The sequence below is a fragment of the Leptosomus discolor genome, chromosome 2 (genome assembly GCF_034619465.1).
Source record: "Leptosomus discolor isolate bLepDis1 chromosome 2, bLepDis1.hap2, whole genome shotgun sequence".
Lineage (NCBI taxonomy): Eukaryota > Metazoa > Chordata > Aves > Leptosomiformes > Leptosomidae > Leptosomus > Leptosomus discolor.
Window position 1 is genome coordinate 56,034,283 of NC_141392.1, and position 21,938 is coordinate 56,056,220.

Below are 21,938 nucleotides of genomic sequence, written 5' to 3' on the forward strand. Positions count from 1 at the left end.
CCTTAATGACAGTGAAATGGATCTGAGTACAGTACCTGTTAAATGCCAGCTTCCCTTTGTATGGCATCCATCTGTAAATGCAATTAGAACAAACATCTGCTCCCAGAAATGACTTCCTGACCTGTGCTGGTTTTTTCAGTGTCTGCCAGGCTTCTCATCGCCCTCCCCAGTAATCCGAGCAGATCCACAAAAAAGTAAAGATCCTTATTCATGTGACATTGCAGCCACTTCAGCTGGCTTGTTGAAACTCAAAAGTTGTAACCAGAGGAGCAATGCCATACTATTCACAAGAAAGAGAAAATTTTTCGACTGCGAAGGTTATCGCATTTGTTAGATGTACATAATCCAGGTTACTGCTGCATTATAATCTGGATCCCACAAAGATGAAAATTCATGTAAAGTATCTTTTTCAGCTAAAATTTGAATTAGTGGGTAAGCAACTAGACAGTAATCTTGAAAAGCAGAAGAATGTTACAGACACTGTAGTACAGCCACACATTAATATGTAGACATTCCCTTCTGAAAACAGGATACTGAATTTGATTTTACACATCAGCTTGAACACAGTATGATGTGTAGTATTTTGTATAGGCTTGCTGACTTAAAATGTGTGCCTAAAGCTAATTGCTGTTATCTGAGCTCAGCTGTTATCCCTGAATCAATTTAGCAATAGGTTCATATTCTTTAGCGATTTGACTATTTTGTTCTTTCTGTTTAATTAAAGCTTCTTGGATCATTCTCAGTTTCTTCACAGAAACAGGTTTAGGACTCTTGACCTGTTATCATGTTTCTAATATTTGAAATACTGAGAAAGCCAAGAATTTTTAATTTGCCGTGTTCATATAAAACTTGTACCTGTAACATCTGAAGTCTTGTGAATTTCATAGATTTGTATGTATACCTGTATTATGTCCCTGTGTCGTTACACAGAATTTAGAGGTTATCTGAAGCTGTCTCCATACTGCCTGGAAACCAGTTTTTCTTTGAAATATTTCTTTGGTCTGTGAAGAGACGTTGCCAGGCATCTATATTAATACCTCTATAAAAGAAGGAAGTACTTTTTCACATGTGATTAAAATGTGGAAGTCATTAACACAGGAAAGCCATAGAGGCCAAGAATTTAACAAGACTTCTAAAAGGTTATAGCCATCAACAATATGCAGGGTTGTAATTAATGTAAGTCATTTGGAAAAAGCGCTAAGCACAGTGTTCACGGACTCAGTCAGTCTTCAGCTATCAGCTCCCAGTGTTGGACAGAGATTGCTTTGTCAGCCTCCATAGTCTTAGCTTTCCTCCATAAGTACCTGGCACCAGTCGTTCTCAAAGACAAAACCCTGGGTCGCGCACATTTGCTCTGATGTGATACGGTGCTCTCCCTGCCTGCCTTCCAGCTGATTTAAAGTGTGTGACTGCTGTATTAATTGATCACACTGCACCAGTTTTCCGTGTGTACACAATGCCCTGCTGCTCTGTACATGTAGAAAGCAAGGCACTAGGAGCTTTTGTTATCAGACTGAAGCAAATGAAAATAAGACAATGCTTCACAAACAAATGCAGCAAAGCAGATACAGATACTTCCCACCTTCTTCTGCCTTCAATGACTTTTTCCCATTCCTATATTTCTTGGTTGTGGCCAGGCATGTGCTCTGCACTGTCCTGCAGGCTCGCGCGCAGTTGCAGCAAAGCAGCAGGAGCACAAGGGAGAGAGAGCATGCTGTGGCACATAGGGAATAGAGTAAAGCCTTTTTAGTATGCATCAGAGAAACATCATGCTGCTGGCACTCCGTGTGTCAGATTTGCTTTTGTGCTTGAGACCCTGAATGAGCTGTGCTGACTGTAGAGCTCTGATCCAGACTGTAGTAAAGAACATCAATGCCATTGTATTTGGCACCTGTAGTAAAGATGTGATGCAGTGAGTAGACATGGAAACCAAATGCTCTGCGGGTAATCTGTCCAGAATGGGATCAAGGCATGTTTGTGACAGCACAGATAAGCTCCCTCTGAGTTTGTGAAGACAAATAAGCTCCCTCTTTGTCTCTCTGGGAAGAAGAAAAAACTAAATTTCTTAATAACTTTCACCAAAATATAAGTTTAAAAATAGCTTCACAGTCAGCATTTAAGCAGTCTGGCAAATGAGAAACGTAATATGGAAGCAAAGATAAAGCAGAGTTTTCCCACAAATAAACTATTTTTAAACAAGAATAACTGCAGGAATTCCAGCTGCTGGAGGGGATGCTGATGATAAGACGGCAGCAGGATCCATGACTGTATCAGAGGAGGAGCGCTCTTGCTCACCAGCAGCCTCTCTTCAAGGAAGCTGCCCAGGCAGGTGGGTAGCAACACACTGCTGGGGCATTGCAGCTCTTCCGGCGAGGTCAGTGTGCCATCACAGAGGGCCTTCGTTCGTGGGGTCACCGGGAGGGAAGGAGGCAAGCTGAATGTTAGTGGATGTGTTGCGGGTTGTGCTTGTTATGCCTTTGGCCGAGCAGTGGAGTTGTAAATGGTTTGTTTGCCAAAAATGGAAGTTCATTACAGACTGGTCTTGTTTTGATTAGGAGGAGCTGGGGGGGGGGGGCTATACCATAAACGTAAATAAAGCTCATGGCTTTGACTGCTAGTTTGTTCACTTTGGCATTAGAGAGATTATACTCTTAACTGGTTTTTAATTTCTGTGTTATCATTTTGTTTTAATCTTTTTATAGTTTACTCTGTATGCACACAAATGAACTTTCTATGACGGTGGCACTTTTACACATCTTTTAATGCTTGAGAAGTTCCCGTAGATCGTTCCTGTACTAGATGTTTGTCACACCACAAAAAAGAGTTGTGTTAACTTGTTTTGTGTTGGGATGCAGAAATTCATTATTACCTTCCACTTCTTTTATCCTTCTATATGCTTCATTTGGCAAAAATACTGAATGCCACCCACAGAACATCTGTTTGGGGATTGGTTTGTTTTTCAGACTGAAAAAAAGGGTATTTCCAAATATGGTTGATTTTAATTGGGCATTTTAACAACATTTTTGTTGCTTATATGAATATAGCGTTACCCTTTGTTATATTGCAGAAACTGTGGTTAGAAAAGTGGCTTACTACAAGTTGATACAGAGCAAAGTGTGAGAAATGGACAAAGTTGTATTTCATTTTTAAAAATTGATACAAAGGCTTCACTGTGTAGTAGAAAAAGATGTTTCATGCAATGTAACTACTATTTAGCACAGTTATTTTTGATTTTCAGTTGTATGAGACTAAGATGAGAATCAGTTACCAATTTCAAGTTCCATTCTTCTGGCAGCACCTCAGCTCCTTTTGGCAAATCATTTAACCTTTCATGCCTCCTGTCTCACTCACCTTTTAAAATTGAGATCTTATTTCATTTATTTCCCAGATGTACTTAATTTATTTAATTCATATTTGTAAGTACTCTGAAAGTAATTTTGTTTATAAATATAAGAATAGAAATCTTTATTATATTATGTAAGGATACACGTTTGTAGGATAAAGATTGTGCTGTCCGTCAGTTAACAAAATTTTGTCTGGTTTCCTTTGACAGTTAAATCTATCTGACAGCTTATTACCTCGTGGTTCTCTCTCACTGAACAGAAATTAGGGGTTTAGTATCTCCTTAGAGAAACTTTGAAAATCAATATTGCCATAAGAGAATGAGGTCACACATTCATGGCTAGAATTTCTTCCTTTCTCCTTATGGCTATTAGTGCAGTTCAGGCAACTGGCAAAGAAGGTGGCTTTTCTGAAGGCCACTAGTGCACAAGTCTGGCTTTTGGCCTTTTTCAAAGCATTTCTGTGCTCCTCCATTTTTGAGAGGTGTGAGCTCTGGCACAAGTTATTTAAGGCTCATTTTTCTAAGCAGCCTTTTGGAGACCTCTTAAAATTTAAAGTTGACCTCTTAAAACTCTACTTTATTTTTGCTTCCACATTATGGTTCTTCTTTGTCAGACTGCTTAAATGCTGACTGCAAAGCTATTTTTAAATTGAAAAGTATGAGCTCCAGCATAGGTGGAGGAACAGCCCTTCTAGAGAAATAATCAGTACAAATAAACAGGTTTCAGAGGAAACGAAGGGTGCCCAGTCCCTGAGCAAATGCAAGGTAGTTGGGATGGATCCACCCTGAGACCTCTCCTCCCTAAATACCATAAAACCTGCTGTGCTTTCAGCAGAACCTAAGCAGCAGTTTGGACACCTCCTCCTCGTCAGGAGACCCGAGCACTAGGCAAAGCAGGAGAATTATGTACATGTGAACGTCAAATACTTCAGATATTCCTGTTGCTGAAACAGCACATGAAAGGAACGCCTTTATCCTCTAGATTTATTCCCTCAGAGGCGTGCTTCCAGCACTGTCTGATATATTGGACACTTGTCAAGAATGGGAAGAGCCCTGGGAGACTCTGACATCAGGAGTGAGCTGCAGGGAAGGATTTCTTCTGGCTGAGGAGGTGATTTTGTACAAGAGGCAGTGAGCAGAATCCTCTGCCAGGGATTCCGCTGAAAGCCCAAGGGGGAAAAAAAAATCAGGATGTAGACCTTGGCCAAGGGAGCAATTACTCCTGGAAATGGATTTGAGTGGGCTGGGATGGAGGGAAGTGTTTTGGAACAAGTCACCTGGAATTTGTAGCCCTGGTTTTTCTCTCTCCCTTTATCTCCTCCATGGTTGGTTGTTTGGGGTTTATTGTTTTGTGGGTTGGTTTGGGGTTTTTTAGGGGGGGGAGTATTTTGGGGTTTGGGGTTTGTTCGGTTTTTGTAGCTTTCATTTTTGTAGTATTTTGTTTATCAGTTAACCTATCTAAGGCAGAAAACAGCTCTGAATACCCTGTGAAATATGCTGTGTTGTGGATGGTATGAAAAAATACTACACTGATCTAACACCATCTAATGTGCTACCTCAGAGACAGAGAGGTTTATTTTTCAACTAAAATTTAAAATATTGGTCCCATTGTGCTGTTATTATGCAGACCGTTTTCTTCTGCTTCCAGTACAGTTTTATAATTTCTAAAATGAAAATGAGCTGAGACAAACCTGCTGAGAGAACTGCAGTCATATGTGTGAGTCACAAATGTTTTACTTAATCGGGGAAATTGCTCATTCTTTTACAGATTACATCTGTGCCTAAATATTTTATTTAATAACTAGCAAAATGCCAGTTCTGGGTCTCCGGTGCTTTAGCACATCACTACAGCAACATTTGGGTCTAGCAGTAGTACACTGACTCGTTCACCAAGAACTTGGCCAACCAAGCATTGACCGATTCCTCTCATCCCCTGCTTCCTTTGGTTATGTACCCACAGGTCTCTCCAAAAGCTGTACTGGACAGATGTGGGCTGTTGTGGGGTTTTTGGTTTTTTCCTTGGGGTGCCCAGGAGAGCACTTTTGGATTCAGACTATTTCCGCTCAAGATGAGTAAATTGTTGGGTCCTGGTAATCCCTCAGAGCATGTAACAGGGCACAAGCTACTTCTGCCTCACTTGAGCACCTGGCAGCAAGGTCAATCAGGATTGTATAATCAATATTCAGTACTTTTATAACATCATCCAGATGCTGATAGCAGAAGAGCAATGTCCATGCATTTTGTTGTTGTAAATCCTTTCACAAAATCGAACAATTGCCAAGAATGTGGAAACGTTAGAGACAATTATAATAGAATAATTGATGCCAGATGGACTTCTGCACCTGATATCAGTCAGCATGCCAGTGAAACAGAGCTGTTTATTGCAAGGAATACCACATGTTGGGTTAGCATCAGCATCTTTTCAAGCGTTATTTTGATCATTTCGAAAGCTGCTAATATGTTGAGTTTCTTACTGTGGTTGTTCTTATATGTTGCAAGAAGATCTTTTTTTGTTAAAGATTTCTTGAGAAGGAAATACGAGCTTCACGCTGTCTGTCTCCTCTGGCTATCATCAGGTTTGGCAAATTTTCATTAAAACTTACAAGTAAACAGTTACTTAAACACTGATTAAAGATCCCTGCTTAGCCGCTTTTAGAAATCCTTGTTATTTTCATAAGCATTATGTAGCTATTAAAGTCAATTTTTAGAAATTATTGCCATTTCCATTGCTGAACATATTAGTTTGTTTTTAAAGGTTGATATTTTTCCAAGGAAGCCCCAACTTGCCTCCATTGTGCATCTGCTTTTCCTAATGTGAGAGTTTGAGGTTTTTGTGCTTTTAAGAGGTGGTGAAAGGTCATTTGAATGTCAGTTCAGTCTTTGGTCTGGTGTGGTTCTCTTCTTTAATACATGTGTGTGAGACTGTAGACTATACTATGCATATTTTATTTTGGTCATTTCATTCTGTTGTATTTCTTTTAATTAAGACAATATTGTTAATTAAGACAAGCAATATTGTTCTCTTAATTATTCTTTTCTGTCATTTTCATGTAATTTTTTTTCTTCCATCATTCAAACCATGAGCTACCTCTGAAGTGATTGAGCTCTGCAGCTCCACAGAATGGGAGAATTTTCCATTCTATGGAACAAACTACAAGCAAAGGCACTTAGGATATGCTGCCTAACTTTTGTGCACTAGCTTCCCTCTTCAGTGCACACTGAGTGCCCCTGTGCAGTGTAGGACAGTCCAGTTTGAAAATGAAATAAGTGACCACTCACTGGAAGTGTTTGCACAGTCGCATGCTTCAGAGTGCTGTAGTCCTACCTGCTACCCTCATTGCATGGATACTCTCATGAAAAATTTCCAAGTATAGGTGTAAAATGGAGAGTGGAGGGACCTTAAGGCATCCAGTAATAAGATCTTCACTCACTTCTCCAGTCATGCAGTGCAGTGAGGTGACTTAATCTCTCTCTCCCACTCCATGGATTGCAATTCCCCTGGTGCCAGCTTCCAGCGCCTGGCCAGCACCACAGGTGTCAGTCTGACACTCCAGATAAACAGTGCCTAAAGGCAGGCAAGGTTAGACACCTGGAGGGATTTCTTCAGAAGGAAGGAAGGAAAGCTCTTCTTTTCAGCTTTGCACGCATTGGGACTGACAGATGCACTGCAGGGGAGCAAATTTGTGGTAGTGAATCTGTCTGTCAGAGTTCTCTCTCACACTAGGAAAAGTTATTGAAACACTGAAGCGTAGCTCCTTCGTGCTCCACCTCAGGATTCCAACAAATTCTGGCACGTTGTACATAATGCATGCAGGTTTATAGAGCTATTTATAAATCTCTTGAGTTTCCTCTTGTATTGTTTCTTGCTGAGGGAGTATGGGATGTGCAATTCATCCCATCAGATTTTATTGAGGAGTTATCCGCAGTCATGTGTATGCTAGATTCTCTTGAGAAACAACATCTGTTTTCTGTAGTATTTTGAGTCTAAAATGGTTGTGGGTTGTCTTAGCTTGTTTAATTAATAAAAGGATACAATTAGATAATCTGAATTACTTGCACTTCTTGTCAAATACATTAACTCCATAAGCCACAGAATAGGGAGGTTTCTTCAATGAGCTGTTTGCTGATTTTTTTGTATCTTCTGATCATATTTTCCCTACTTTATGTAAGTACGGATTCCTCTGGTTTTCTTTCTCTATTTAGGAACCGTGCTATGCCTGTAAAACAGACACATCTTGTCTTATAGGAGAAAAAGACACTAAACATGAATTGGACGTAGTCCTCAGGACCATCTGTTTTGCAAATCATGCCATTGTGCTAACCCAGTTAAGGTGATCTCAGATCCTAATACGATTTTTCATATAGATAGATAAAAAATACACATATATATGGATGGATGGATACACATCTGAATTAAAAGACAGGATATGTCAACCACTGATAGGCATTTGTATGATAAAAAAGGAAGTTAAGCAGCATAGTTCCTCTTGGGACCATAACAAACCTGACTAGCAGAGTCTTAGTACTAGACTGCAACTGTTACGTAGACCTTACGGCCAACTAAAATTACAAGTCAACACATAACTGTAATTTAAATGAAACTCCAGTGAAGCTCAACTTAGTCACTCTTCCAGTGACAGTGGATGTGTTCTTGGAGAGGGTGTGGAACAGAGTTTTCATATAGCTTCTTTAAAAATAACTGGCATGCTCCTCTTGTAAGGAAGGTCCTTATGGTTTTTCTGTTTAGTCATATAAGTAAACTTCTGGAAGATCATAAATGCCTAGTATAAATAACAGTAGCCTTAGGCTTTCTTAACTAAAATTGTATTTTATCTTCCAACAGTTGTGCACTTCTGGGAGCATAAATGATCCTCAGGATAGCTGACTGTAAGACTTGCTGCTTTTGCCTCTTAAACATAGAGTGCCCTAGTAATAAATAGACACTATATTTTTCACATCGTCTTTCTGCTCTTGATTTGCTCTCATGGATGTGTAGACAGTTGCACAGTTTGCAAAGAAAATGGTTGATTCTGGCAAGTTACTACAAAACTAGTTCCTGTTAATTCCTAAATGATATATTTTAGGCAGCAGCTGGATGAATTCTTCGTAAAACTTTTTTTTTTCTTTTTTTTTTTGCATAAAGCATTCACATGCATTGCATTAAGACTTAAGGTACAAAGTTTATGCCTTATATATTCCTTCTCCTAGGGAAAGTGTGATAGTCACCGTTTTGGCCAAATTAAGTACTGATTATTTTGGGTACCTAAATTCAGTTTGTGGTCTTAAGTGGATAACATGTTGTCATTCACTGCTTCTTACCCTGCTCTTTTCTCACGGCCATACTGTGTGGTGATGTGTAGCTACCAATATGTAATCCAAATGTTGTTAGAGTGGAGAGTTGTGCTGATCTCTGTGCAATATCGAGAGGGTGTATATTGCACGAGATGCCTATCAAGCTGCTGTATGTGGGTTTTTTCATGTTGTACGTACCTGCAGATTACCAAAGTGATTTATCTTTTAGGCATATTTTCTCTTTCATTGTTCATTCTCCTTTTTTCAAGTTTTAGAAATGAAGTAGTTTTAGTAAGTGGTTATCTCAGAAAGCCTTGGAGAGATGGAGGTAGTCCTCCAGCTACTGTGCAGGTAGGGTATGTGCTGCAGCAGAGGGGCAGGCTAGCATCCCCCACATCGTGCACACAAATCGAGGCTCCTGTTACTTAGGGCAGGGAGAGGGATGCTTTTGGGTCATGCCAGCTGGGGTTAAGGCCAGCCTGTGAGCTCACTCGTTAATGCCTTCATTCAGCATCATGGAAAACAGTGAAAGGGAGGAGAATCAGTCTGAGCCTGCAGCCGTGTGGAAAGCCAGTCAGCTGAAGCCTCGATTCAGCCTCGCAGCCGACTGAGCCCTCTTTTCTCTCCTGCCTTTTTGGCTGCAGGAAAGAAATGGAGCGCTGAAGAGGGAATAATCGGTAGTAATCTCCTCAGCCAGCCTCCTATTGACCTTGAAGTAATGAAAAAGGGATAGATTCTGCTGCATGTTACCTCTGTGTGTCCAAATAATGAGAGCAGAGAGAAATGATCGTAAATCTACATGGCTTTACCTGTTTGGAAATCTGGGCCACAGGGACAGTGACAGGATGTGTTTTATTTTCACTCTGTAATTCACATAGGTATTCATCCCAAAGTGTTTCCTCTGTGTTTTTTTTTGCCTTTTACTTAATTTTATGCAGCAGTGATTTTAATTCAGATGAACTCATTCCCTTTTGTTGACTTAAATTTTCAATATAAGAATAGTTGTATTCCCTGAACTGGCGATAAACTGGTTTGATATTCACATTTTATAGATGTAATAGGTTTCTATTAGTTAATACAGTGGAGTTACACCGGTGTAGAACTGGGCCTATGAAAAAAAAACAAATCCAAACCACTCATGTAGAACAGTTTTTAACATTTCTTTTAAAAAAATAAGGAAAAACTCCCCTAAACTGATTCTTGTTTTTATTGTACAGGGAAAATTAAGACTGGCCAGCTTGAAGATATATTGAGGGGGGTGGGGAGGAGGAGGAACATGAAATTTGGGAGTTTACTTTCGGATGTAGAACTGCCATGCACAGAGTAACTAGAAAATTGTCTTTGGCAATTTGTTCATTCCCCTCCCAGTAATTCATTAAGGCAGTTTCTTGTCAAGCATTAGCTCAGAAACTGGGATGAATCTGAGACAGAAAATAATTCAGTTATCGTAATGATATAGTAGTCCAACTAGTGTGGCCCACAGATAAAGAATAGTAACAAGATGGTTTAGCTTAGCTAAGATACCAAGGCAATGTCAGCCAATAAAATGATGTAATGCAATCAGTGGCAGGGTTTGGTCCGTGCAAACTGACAGTTTTGTTTTTTAATCATGCCGCATGCTATAACAAAAGATCAGGAAGGACTATATTTTAAAACAGAGGAAATGTACCGAGTCCTCTAAAAGAGCTCATTGCATTGTTTTTTCTCAGAGCTAGATCTCAAGTGCACCAGTACTGAGCTCCCCAAGCTCCTTTCCCCCTTCCCAATGTGGGATTAACCTCTGAAATGGCAGTAGAGATCTAAGAAGTAGGTGGCACTACGGTAGAGAGGTTTTACAGTTTACTTATGTTCTCACGATGGAAACATTGCAGAAGCGTTCAGAGCAAGGCTGAAGCATTATGGGAGATGCTAACTCCGTCACTGAATATGCAGCAGAACAGGTTGACGTAAAGAAAAACAGCCTGCTCCAGCCCAAGGGGTGCCTGTAAATCCGGCTCTCTAGAGGAGCTAGGATGGTGGTCATGTATTTTTCCTCTTTTGAGGCCAATTAGCCTGTTAGAGCTTGCCTTTGGCCAGAGAAAAACACCATAGGTGATCTGTGTTCCTTGGTTAATTAGGGAGGACAGAGGGAGGAAGCTGCCTGGCCCTGTGCTCTCTTCTGGGAGGTGATGGCTGGCCATGGTGTGCTTTGGCTGCTCCCCTGCAGCCAGTGGCCTGGTGGTGATCTGGTCATGCAGTAAGCAGATTTAATTCATCAGCTGACTAACCCTGGCCACAGAAACGTGTATTTTCATCAGTTCAGTGGTTGAATGAGGTTGGTTGCAGTAACGTGAGTGCTAGAGCCTGCTCCAAGGGAGAGTCATCCCGGGGATTCACAGGACAAAACTGTCCCCTTTCAGCAATGGATTTTAGCTCACATAATGATAGTATACCCTAATCTGACCCTTTCCTTAGGTTATTGTGTTTGAAGTGTTTCAGTACTCAAGCCAGTGTAATTTTTTTCTACATAGCCGTGTTTGAAGGTTACCTCCTGGGGTCAGATTAACCACCAACTTTAGTGAGCTCTGCTGACTTGCCCCAGCTAAAATTTTGTTTCTCAAAATCTAGCATCTATTAATTCAGTTTTAATGCTTTAATACAACAAACAGTCAAGCCAAGTTGAACTCCATGTTTGTTTCCAGAAATTGTAAGGTCTTTCATCTCTTTGGCTATTAATGTAGGGCCTAATATAGCAGGGCTATCCTCCACCTATACATTAATATATCAAAAGGGTTTGTGGACTCCTTAAGCCCAAATGCTATTTTTAGAGTGCCTTGAATTAGTGGAAATGTGGTGAGATACTCTGGGCTTCCAACCATTGTCTTAGGCAGACTTAGGGTGTCAATCCAAAGTGGTTCAGGTTGGTCCAAACTGGTCTTGCCTAAAAACAGCTCCACAGTCATAGCTTTTACCCTGTGCCAGTGCTGGCACTGGGGATGGGGAAGCCCCTCCTGGCACAAGTGCTGAAACAGGAAAAGATGAAGCAGATTGAAAAGTAGCATTATTCTGCTGAACCTGCTCTCCAGACATGTCTTTCACAAGGGAGAAGGGGGGTGTCCTGATGCGGGGGAGGTGAGAAGCTGAGGTACCTCTGATTTAAAGTGTCTTAAGCTATTGTGGACCAGCACCTCGAGATTTCCATGTCATCCACATATCTTTAATTGCTGCCAAAATGCCAGTTGTAAGTAATACTATAAGTAGCATGAGCAGAGCTGTAGTTAACTGTGTAATTTAAGTCCATGAAACTATTTACATGTTTAAAAGTACACAGATGGTGGTGTCTTATGCTAGATCAGGATCTTAATTATGCGTAGTTTGAGATAATTTGGTTGCTTTAGCTTCATATCTCAGCCTGCTAATTCTAACTACTAAATTAGGATTCAACTGTAATCCATGTATGTTTAGTTGAACTATTTCAATTTGTTCCTTATATTAAGCAATCAGTCATGAAAGCGTTGTGATTAATTCTGCTCCTATATTCTGTTTTCTGTGTGAGAGTTCTGAGTTTGACACACTTATCACCAGGTGAATTCAGGCAGTTATGTCCTTGCCCTTTGCTGTGTGATTTTTCCCAGTAGATATAAATGGATAAATGTTCTGGGTAAGTCCCAAAGCGTCTTCATTTTGTTAAGGAGTTTATTATTAGGTTGCTGTGCTAGCCTGTGTTTTGTGGCTTTTATTTTCTCTCCTGCATTTTAGAAGTGTACACTTAAAAATTAATTTAAGAAAACCTAAGCTTGACATTTTTAACAGAAACAAAAAATACAGTGAAGATCACATCTGCAATTGACTCCATGATGAACAATCCAGCCTTTCTCTTAATCTAAGGTTTGCAGCGATGGAGTGATTATCTACTTACAGGTGCAGGAGTATAACTTCGTTTTGTTGTTCCCACAGATGAGCACCATGCCAGGACTGCCCACGAGGCCATGCTTCTATGACATTGACCTTGACCCTGTCACAGAGCAAGTGAAAGGATTGTTTTGAGAGTGACATCTAAATTCAGGTCTGTCAACAGCCTTTATTTTCCTATTGCAGCTTGGAGGAGGATGTTTGTCTCTAGTATATATATAAAAAAAGATTGTCAGGAGTTTATCAGGGCCTAGTTTCACTGAGGACTTCACACAATTTGGCGGGATTTGGAGGAATATTTCATAATGTGCACTTTATCACACAGGTTTCTCATTTGCTGAATGGTGGCCAGCACTTTGCTGGTATACACTGATGGTGCACACTGATGGTGCCTTTTGGATTTCCTGGCTCTGTCAGTTTGGCACGAGGAGGAGCTGGCTCAGCAATTGTACTGCTCTTGGCTGTGGAAAAAGTCAGTCTGAAGAAATCATGTCATGTTACTTGTCTCGAAAGAAATAACCTAGTTTACCTTTTACACTACTCCCATGTGACTGTGTGTATCTGTCGTTACCTAGATATCAGGGGAGTTGTTTCTCAGCTTGTTCATGAGCTTTGCTTTGTTTTTTCATGTTTTTTCTCAAATGGTCATAAGCATTTTAGGAATGCAAATCTGTCCTCTGTTTTTCATGCTGGGTTCTCTCCCTTTTCCTTGAAGTTCCCCTGCCACCTCCTCCCCTTCTCTAAGCACTTAATCTTCTTGCTTTAATTTTGTGTAGCATGTGTTCCTCACTTAAAAATCCAAGATGTTATGAAAATACTCCATGATACTCCATTTTAACCTTGTAACATAATAAGTGGAGTAAGAGAGGATGTAAGCCTAACTGAAACAAACCACGTGCATCTCCCTCCTCTCATTGCTTCTCTCCCTTCCCCCAATAAATCGGTCTGGAGAGTAAAATGGTTACTTTTACACAGAACAACAATACTACTGTGAGCTAACAGGACTGTGGTGGGACCTCAGATCTGCCACAGCTTTGAGGTGGATGTGCCCACGTGCCTCAGCCCCGCTCTAGCAATCTTTGCCTACTCTGGTTTGAAAGAACTGGCTTTCATTTTCTGTTTCTGTGTTTTGATGGACTGTTTGGAGGAGGTTAGAGGTTTGCACAACCCAAGGACATTACTGTTCAGACCAAATTAGCTGTTCACTTGCCCATGCTTGAGTGTCATATTCAAATAACGTCTGGTGAAAGCACATTCTGCCACTTTGTGTGTACCAGTCAAGACAAGTAAAAAGCAGTTAGCTTGAAAGTTAACCAGCATGCACAGGTAATTACTAGCTTATATGCAAACCATCACTACTATTCCATTGCTGGGTAGTGTTACGCGTATCACTTCTTGGCATACATCCCATTTTTGTAACAGATATGCATTATATGTCTGATGGCTTCATGCATACATATCGATTCATCATGTGTCAGTCATGTAATTACTTCTGAATCATTTGAAATGACTGTAGAATCCTAATGTAAAATCTATATGCAGATTCACATGGTCTGCTTAATTGGGTGTTTACTGCCTAGTCTTACACTAATCAAGCCAAACCATGGATTGGTGAGTTTTGAAGAACAATAGTTAAGCAGATGAAATACTCCATTCCAACTCTGAAAGTCTTTCATTTGAAGTTGTACATGAAATGAAAATGTTAAACTTGGCTTTTAGTCAGTGATTGTGTTTTCTCAGATGTAAAAAAAACAGCTAACAAAGTCACAAAAACATAATACTCAGGTAGGAAATAGTGTATATATCCAACTGTTAACAAATAATTTTAATTTCATTATGGAGGTATTGGTGGCATCAGACAGATGAATGATTCAGTTTCTTTTAAAGAAAAAAACAGCTTGATCTCATATTTTTCATCAATATATGCATATACTCACCTGTGTTCCTATCTCTAATGATGTAAATAAATGCCTTGAGAATACTGTCATACCCAGTCAGCACCAGAAGATAGTCAGTGTTCTTCAGCTCTAAAATTCATCCAGTTCCTGTGCTAGATTTGTACGTTTTTCATATTGGATAGAGAGAAACAATATTCCCATATAAACTTTACTCCCAGCTTTCTGTAGAGAAGTTTAGTATTATTCTTTGCTTTCACACATTCACTGAAGTGAACCCACACTGTAGCTAATGCTATGCTTTGAGGTATTTGCGGTTTTGTCTCTATCATGGCAGCTCGAGGGATTTTTTTTTTTTTTTTACTTAGTTTGAATTCCTTTCTTAGGGTTTTAGCGTACGATGCAAAATTTCTAGTAATATGATATTGTGCCAACTCATTAGAACATTCAAATCTTTAAGACGTGTTAGTTGAAAAATATTAAGAGATTTGTGGAAGAGCTGCAGATGTTTCATTATAAATATGCATGCAGAGCAGAGAGTGAAGGTTGTTTTTGAGCGCAGCTTATATCCTCCTCTGCAATGCATAGCTTTGTGAGACTTGTGAAAGAGATACAGGCAAAAGTTCCTGCTGCTAGGGGTCCTGTGTGGGGCTTTTACTGAAACACTGGATGTCATTAGCCTCTCTGCTTTTTCTCCACCGCTTCATGGTGTTCATGAAGCGAATGATCGTTCTCACAAAAATTTGCAGAATACTAGTCATTAGAATATACTCCAAAAACTCATACAAGCAAAAACTTTGTCAAAAAAGTCAGCTCTGCTTTTTTCTGTGGACAAATAGCTAATAGAACGCAACATTACAGTTTCTCTGTTGAAGCAATGTGCTCTATTAAAAAACTGAAATATTAATGTCTGGAAGTGAACCTGAAGGAATCTGGCTAGTTCTTCATCACTGGCCACTACCCTGTTTAAATTATACTGCCCAGCTCATGCACTAAGAAAGTTGAAATTGTTTCCTTAGAAGCTCTCTGTAGATAGCACCAGTCAGAATAAGAATTACTGACGTGGAGACAAGTCTGACAATATGAAGAAATTTTTTTTTTTTTTTTTAAGTATTATTTGCACAGTGAGGGGAATTCATGAACCTGACCCACTCTGCAAAAGTCAAGTCTGTTAAGAAGTCTGTTAAGGACCTTGTGAGCGCTAAGGATCCCTCTAATTTAATCACTGGCAGCAGGTGCCTGCTCTTACTGTGCCAGTTTGGCTTTGGGTATCTCAGTTGATGGTGGAGGGGAGGTTGTTTCCCTTGGTTGGTTGTGACTTAGTAAGGCCATGGTGTTCCACAGTTGCAGATGTATTCTTGCACTCATCTCCTCTTCAAAATTGTCAGAGCTTCAGAATGATTGTAATACACAGCACAGGTATTTTGCCACCCTTAGACCTTTTTGGAATGTGAGAGGAATCCCAGAGCTCTGACTGTGAGCATCTTCACGTCTGTAAAGAAGCCCACAAGGAAAGGACACCAAAACTGTTGTCCTAAAATTGAAAACTATTTGTTAGATGTTTTCATCTGAATTCCTTCAGCTATGGATAGGTGTTTGAAGACCTTTCCTTTGCATCCACAAAATTGATCGTATGAAAAAAAAAAATGACTTCTTGTAGTCTCATTCCACAGTATTTGATTTCAGTCAGCAGTGATTACTATAATAATGTACACACTGAAGTCCCTGTTACACTGGAATATGAGTACAGATTTTTCTTTCTCACATAGTAGGGTTACACAGATAAAAATGGAAGGTGCATGTGGCATAACTAAATGTTTTTGTTTATTAAGGTTAAGGCAAAAATACCCAATTTCACTAAAACACTGCTTTTAGGTTGTGATGGTTCTGGGTTTTATTTTTTTTTTCTTTAAGGAAAGCAAAGATGTCTAGCTTCAACATACAAATTCTTTATCTTTCTCATTTCAGAAGCCTGGAAATTAAGAGCTGCAACTTTCCTGTTTCCTGCAAGTGGGAGACAAAAATGAATCTGAAATATTCCTGTTATGTGTCTCTTGAGAAATGTCAAGATAGACCAAAGAGCAAAAGTTTACTCTTTCTTCAAACTAGTTTTTATGATGAAATGTAGCTGTAAGGTTAAAAAAATAAAAAAGAAAAAAGGCAAGCCAAAGTTTTTCTCGCTGTAGTACAGGAAGCTCTCTACTGGGGCTTACTCGTGTTTGTGGATAAAACAACATCGAAAAAGAAAGAAATTTTTCACCTTAGAGTTTTCGTCTTTTCTCAAAGGAGTTTACAGAAGTGTTTCCCTTATCTTGGCCATCTAAAAACTTACATAAACGTGACTATACTGCGTGATCAAGCCTATTTCTCTCTGAAAAATATACTTCTGCTCCTGGCATTCAGGAGCTGAAACTACACACAGATTAACTGCACATTTTTGAGTTATCATCAAGCGTTGCTCTGGATGCGTTTGGGCAGCAGCCAAGCTTCAAGCAAGGAAGATACTAAGCAGAGAAAGAACAGAGCGTGTATTTTGTAAAAGGTTTTTAATATATAATTTGTTTCCTCATTGGGCAAAGATCTTTTGAAACACTTAAGCCATAGCTGTCTCATATCCATAGTTCTCTGTTTATCCAAAGCGTATGTTACAGGCTGTCCAGCTGATTACGTGCTTGTTGTGTAGCTGGTCGTTCCGGGAGGGCACTGCTCCCTCTGAAGCCCTGTTTTGCTCCTGTTCATGGCTAATGAAGCCTCCTGCTGTGCTGGCTCCTGACACAGAGTTTTTCTTGTGCTGTCCCTGGCAGTACGCGACGCCCAGTAACAACAGAGGAAAGTCCATCAAGCAAGGATGCGACAGGGCAGAGCTTTGTTTCTGCTTCATTTTGCACATTTTAATCACCATACCCTGTAAAACTGGAGTGTGTTTTCTGTTTGAAGGGGGTATTCAAACAAATTAAATCCTAAAGTGTGTGCTTTAATTTACCTCAGTAACTTACCTTATCTGATTTTTCCTAAATCTGCAGCAAAACAAGCCCTAGGCACAGGATACTGCATTTAGCTTTTCAAGCTGCTGCTCCTCAGGAAACTCTCACTGACTGACTTGTCGGTTCCTTCAATAACAAAAAAATGTAACAGAACAATAGGTTGAATTGAGACAATAGGCCATTGGTTTTTTAGGTAAAAAGCAGTGAAATAATGATGAGAGAGTTTATTTTCCTGGTGACGTTCTCCATCCTGTTGCTTTGCTCCACTTACGCAAATCTGTGTGTGTAATGCAATTATATTATTGCTTCTGCAATGTAGTTTTGGTACTCTTCTACGCAGCCACAGTTGGAGACTTAATTATCTCAGGAACTGTGTTGTAATTGAGGGGTTTGGTTTGGTTTTTAAAATCATGCTTCGTTATTTATAAACTCAAAACTATAATTGTGGACAGAGGAGCAAACTGGGGACAATTAAAATAATTATCTGTGCCTTCCCTGGAGTAGCACGGAAATGTCTGTTGACTGCATTTCAGAACTATTCATAGCATGGTCCCCCAGCAGCATGGGGATTGCTGTGAAGATAAATTTAAACATTAAAAAAAAATAGAGCTATTTGATATTTTAGCCTGATTAGATGATAGAGCTCATAACAGCCTAGACTGTGGGTGCTTTAATTGCAATGGGGCAGGACAAACATGATCAGTAGAAAGTAAGATTCATGTGTGGTTCTCACAGCTACTGGGGAAAGAGATTTCTGATATTTCCTATTAAATTGTGCCCCAAAATACAACCATTCTATTCATACACAGAACTGTGTTGTAATTTAGTCTTGCTATCTAGCCTAGAAATAGCCAAAGACTTTTGGAAGGAAATAAGTGTGGTTTCCAGACGTAGTTTTCCTAGTAGCATCCTTACAGGAAAAATAAACAAGGTTTTCCCTCCATCTTGTCCAGAGAAATTCAGAAAACCATAACCATGCCTTACTAGCGGCCACTGTGGTTCCCCCGCAGGTGCATTGGACCTGTCTCCATGCGATGTGGGATACTAAACATGGCATAGCTGGCCACATGTGAAGCTTCTATATGGATATGGATGGCTGAGCAACAAGTTTTATAAAACATTTCAAACCGGTGCTTGATACCCACAGACCTTCTATAGCGTAGGCTCCATATTGTCTCTTCGGCCTGTGCATGCTGGGACTGTTTATCTGACCCATCAGTCTCTCCCTAAAACATCATTCCGGGTCAATTAATTGAGGGTTGACATACATCCCGTAATTCTTCTGCTGCCATGTGCACAGGATTTGTTATATTGTTTTGATAGCTTCAATAATTTAAGGAAAGCTGGACTGACCCTCTCTTCTTTTGTCCTAGCTTTTCTCTCACCCCATCTAGTTAACTATTTGCACAATCTCTTGAGCTATTACATTTTGGGTCCTTCGTTTTACGTTTTAGTAGAAGATTTGTTAAAAATAATCCATACTGGCGTGCAGATTCTGTCTCATGATCCAAAGGGATTGAGCTATCGGCCATCAGCTGAGCTGCAGAAACTGCCACAGTACAGTCCTTGGGGCCAGCCTAGTTCTGAGGCCTTCATCAAGAAGCATTTAAAAAGAAAACTTTTTAAGGTAAGTGTTAGTGGTAGGTGTGTCACTTATTGTTACATGGATGCGATTGCAGATGTGGGAGTCCTGCCTTTGCATCTGCTCTGAGCAATTTTGTGACATGGCAGAGCCACAGCTTTGTAAGGCAGCTTGCTGTGCTTATCCCTGCACTTGCTAAAGCATGTCAAGAACCATACAGTTGTTTATTATCAAAAGAGCTGCTTTTTGTAGTGACTGAATACTTTGTTATTGCTACTGCTGAACTACTTCTGTAATGACATTGAAATAGTTCAGACTACATGGAACAGGTTTCTTTGTATTTTAAAATTCAAAAATCCCAGAATTTCAGTTTCCACGAACATGAAAATAAAGCGTGTACTGATGTTCAGTTTGCACAAGTGGTGCCTGTCTCAAGTCTGAATTCATTAATAAAATACATCCAATATTTAATATTGTCTGTCTACTATTGTGTCTATTTAAATAGTGACTTTTTTTTAATTTGTCATAAGCCACTTAGTCTTGTCATGCCCCTGCTTCCAGCTGAACGCAACTACCCCAAGAAAGGAGGAGGGCTCAGCTGAGTGCTAAATGCAAGCAAGGCTTGGGGCTCTTTCCTGGGTCTCAGGAAGCCAGGAATGCATTTGGTCCCTGTCTGTTGCCACAAAGGGCCATGCACTGGAGGGCTGTCCACAGGATCTTCTCCATCAGTACAGTCCTTTTGAAGTTGGGTTGTGTTTGGGGAAGGACACACCAGACTAACATCCCTGTCCTGGTCCCAAAATATGTTGCTGTTTCCTTTGGTCCTTGGCACGAAAGGCTGGATCAGATGGAAGGGTCAGCTGGACATTTTTATAGTTCTCAGTTAGTGGCTGGAATTGTGCGAAGCAGTATCAGGTACAAGAATATATATCTGTGAGCTTCTTGAGCTGGGATTTAAATACGAGCAATGCAAAAGCTTCAGGAACTATGAGTTGTTAAATCAACTGGACCATAACACAGCAGAAAGCGTCCTGGGAGCAGGAGTAAATAAAATGGGGAAGGGGGGCCGGCAGCAGGGGGGAAACCGAGCATTTCAGGCACATACTGGACATCGCTCCTGTTTTCTAAATTGCTAAATGAAGTCTTAACCATATGGTTTGGATTTATACTGGGTTTTTAACATGCTTCTTGTGGCGAGATTTCCGAACAGCTTTGCAGCTTCTCAACAATGTTGTGGTGAGGAACTACCCATACGTTACAGGTCTCAAGCACTCAAGGTTTGTGCTCCAGCAGTTATTGGGTCTGCCCTGCTGACAGCCAACCAGCCAGGGTGAGCGCTGGAGGCAGGGGAGGCTTACTGTCCTCCACTGAATTATTGGGGTGTGGAGGGAAAGCCAACTGGTTTCATCCCTTTTAACATGCAGATTTTCATAGAACATTTTTTTTGAGAAAATATTTCAGAGAAAAATTTTGAGGCCAAGTTTGGCCCCCCTGCTTGAAAGGGTTGAAATGGAAACACTGAAAGGCCCCTTCAAGTGTTTGTCCTGAGAACAGGACTGCTGCACTTTGCATGGCAGCCTGCACTGTGGGTTTAAGGCCAGAGTGTTTACGTAAACTAAGCTAAATTAAAATATTTCCACAAGTGTGGTCATAGTAATATTTCCCTGCTCCATGCACTTGAGTGTAATGTATTACATATACACAAGCATGAGGGAGTATGTATTTGTGTATGCAGTTGTTATGTAAAATCTGCAATATTTGCTTCCCAAGTAAACTTTTTAACTTAAACCTTTGAATAACGATTGGGAAGAGCTAGACTGCTACATGCCAGCATAGGCTGGACTGCACAAGACCCTGAAGAACGTTTTTTAAGTCAACCCTGCATTGGGTGATCCCCAGGTGTTTTCAAAGGTAAACTGTTCTGCGCACCTATGCACTGGGATGCTAGTAGAAAAAGTTAGCGCTGAGGAAGCACAGAGCTGAAATACACACATGCTATAGGGCTGTAAGAACTTTTCTTTGCAGAGTACTAATAAAAAAAGAGGATGTATCAAATACAAGTCATGCTCGCTTTTATGCAATACACTAAATCAAGGTTTAAAGTTGTGACATTTTAAAAGATAAGTTTTTTTCCCACTGGGCAATTCCCATCATGGTATTGCAACTCAATTACCATCAACATCTGCTCAAAGTTAGACTCCTGATGCCAAAGAAGGCTTTCAGCTTTTCAGGACGCAGCCTGTTAGTTGCCCATGTAACACACCACCTGTGTGGTCTCATCACATGCATTTTATATATATTCTCCAGAAAAATTTAATTACAGCTGTATTAGTACCAAGCATGTATTATGTAAATTACATGTAACTATACCACTATACAAATTCTAGGATGTTTCCTTCCACTTTCATTTTTACCAAAAGCCTCAAGGAGAAATCTGAGAGGGGAGAAGGAAGCCTCATGTCTGACTGGTAGCAGCAGCAGAGAGTTCCTACACAGCTTTCAGTCAGCCAAAGTCTCTGCAAGGAGACAACACCCCTGTATTTGCTGGGTCTGTGGCTTAGTGTTACACATATTCCTACACAGCTCCAGCTCATCTGGAGCATGCATCGCCTTGGTGTCTCCATTGCAGTCAGAAAAAAAAAAAAAAAGCTGTATTTGCCAATCAGGTTGTTTGTTTTTTTTTTTCCAGGTGTTTGAGGTAAGTGATCTTCCCCTGAGGAAGGTTTTTGGGGACAGCAACAAAACCAACATCTCATAACTCCAGTCTGCTCTTTATGACATTAGCCTGAGGTAGCAGTGTAATGAGCCAAGCCCTTCGCATCAGTTCCATACAGTTGTTGATTTTTTTTCCCTATACTTAGTAAGTTCAACCACTGTCATTCAGAATCAGATATTAGTGGCTGGCAAAAGCTTGTGGTTCATCCAGGCTGAAACCTGATCTAATTCCACTT

At 40.2% G+C, this 21,938-nt stretch overlaps 1 protein-coding gene across 1 annotated transcript in view; it reads left to right on the forward strand.

The window, feature by feature from the left end:
• MTHFD1L (methylenetetrahydrofolate dehydrogenase (NADP+ dependent) 1 like) overlaps positions 1–16,714 on the forward strand; it is a 154,335-nt gene extending 137,621 nt beyond the window's left edge. Inside the window, exons 27-28 of the mRNA XM_086461102.1 lie at positions 12,572–12,680; positions 16,390–16,714. Of these exons, the coding sequence (XP_086317228.1) occupies positions 12,572–12,661 (90 nt within the window). The 3' untranslated portion in view covers positions 12,662–12,680; positions 16,390–16,714. The remainder of the gene's footprint in view (positions 1–12,571; positions 12,681–16,389) is intronic.
• The last annotated feature ends 5,224 nt before the right edge of the window (positions 16,715–21,938 follow it).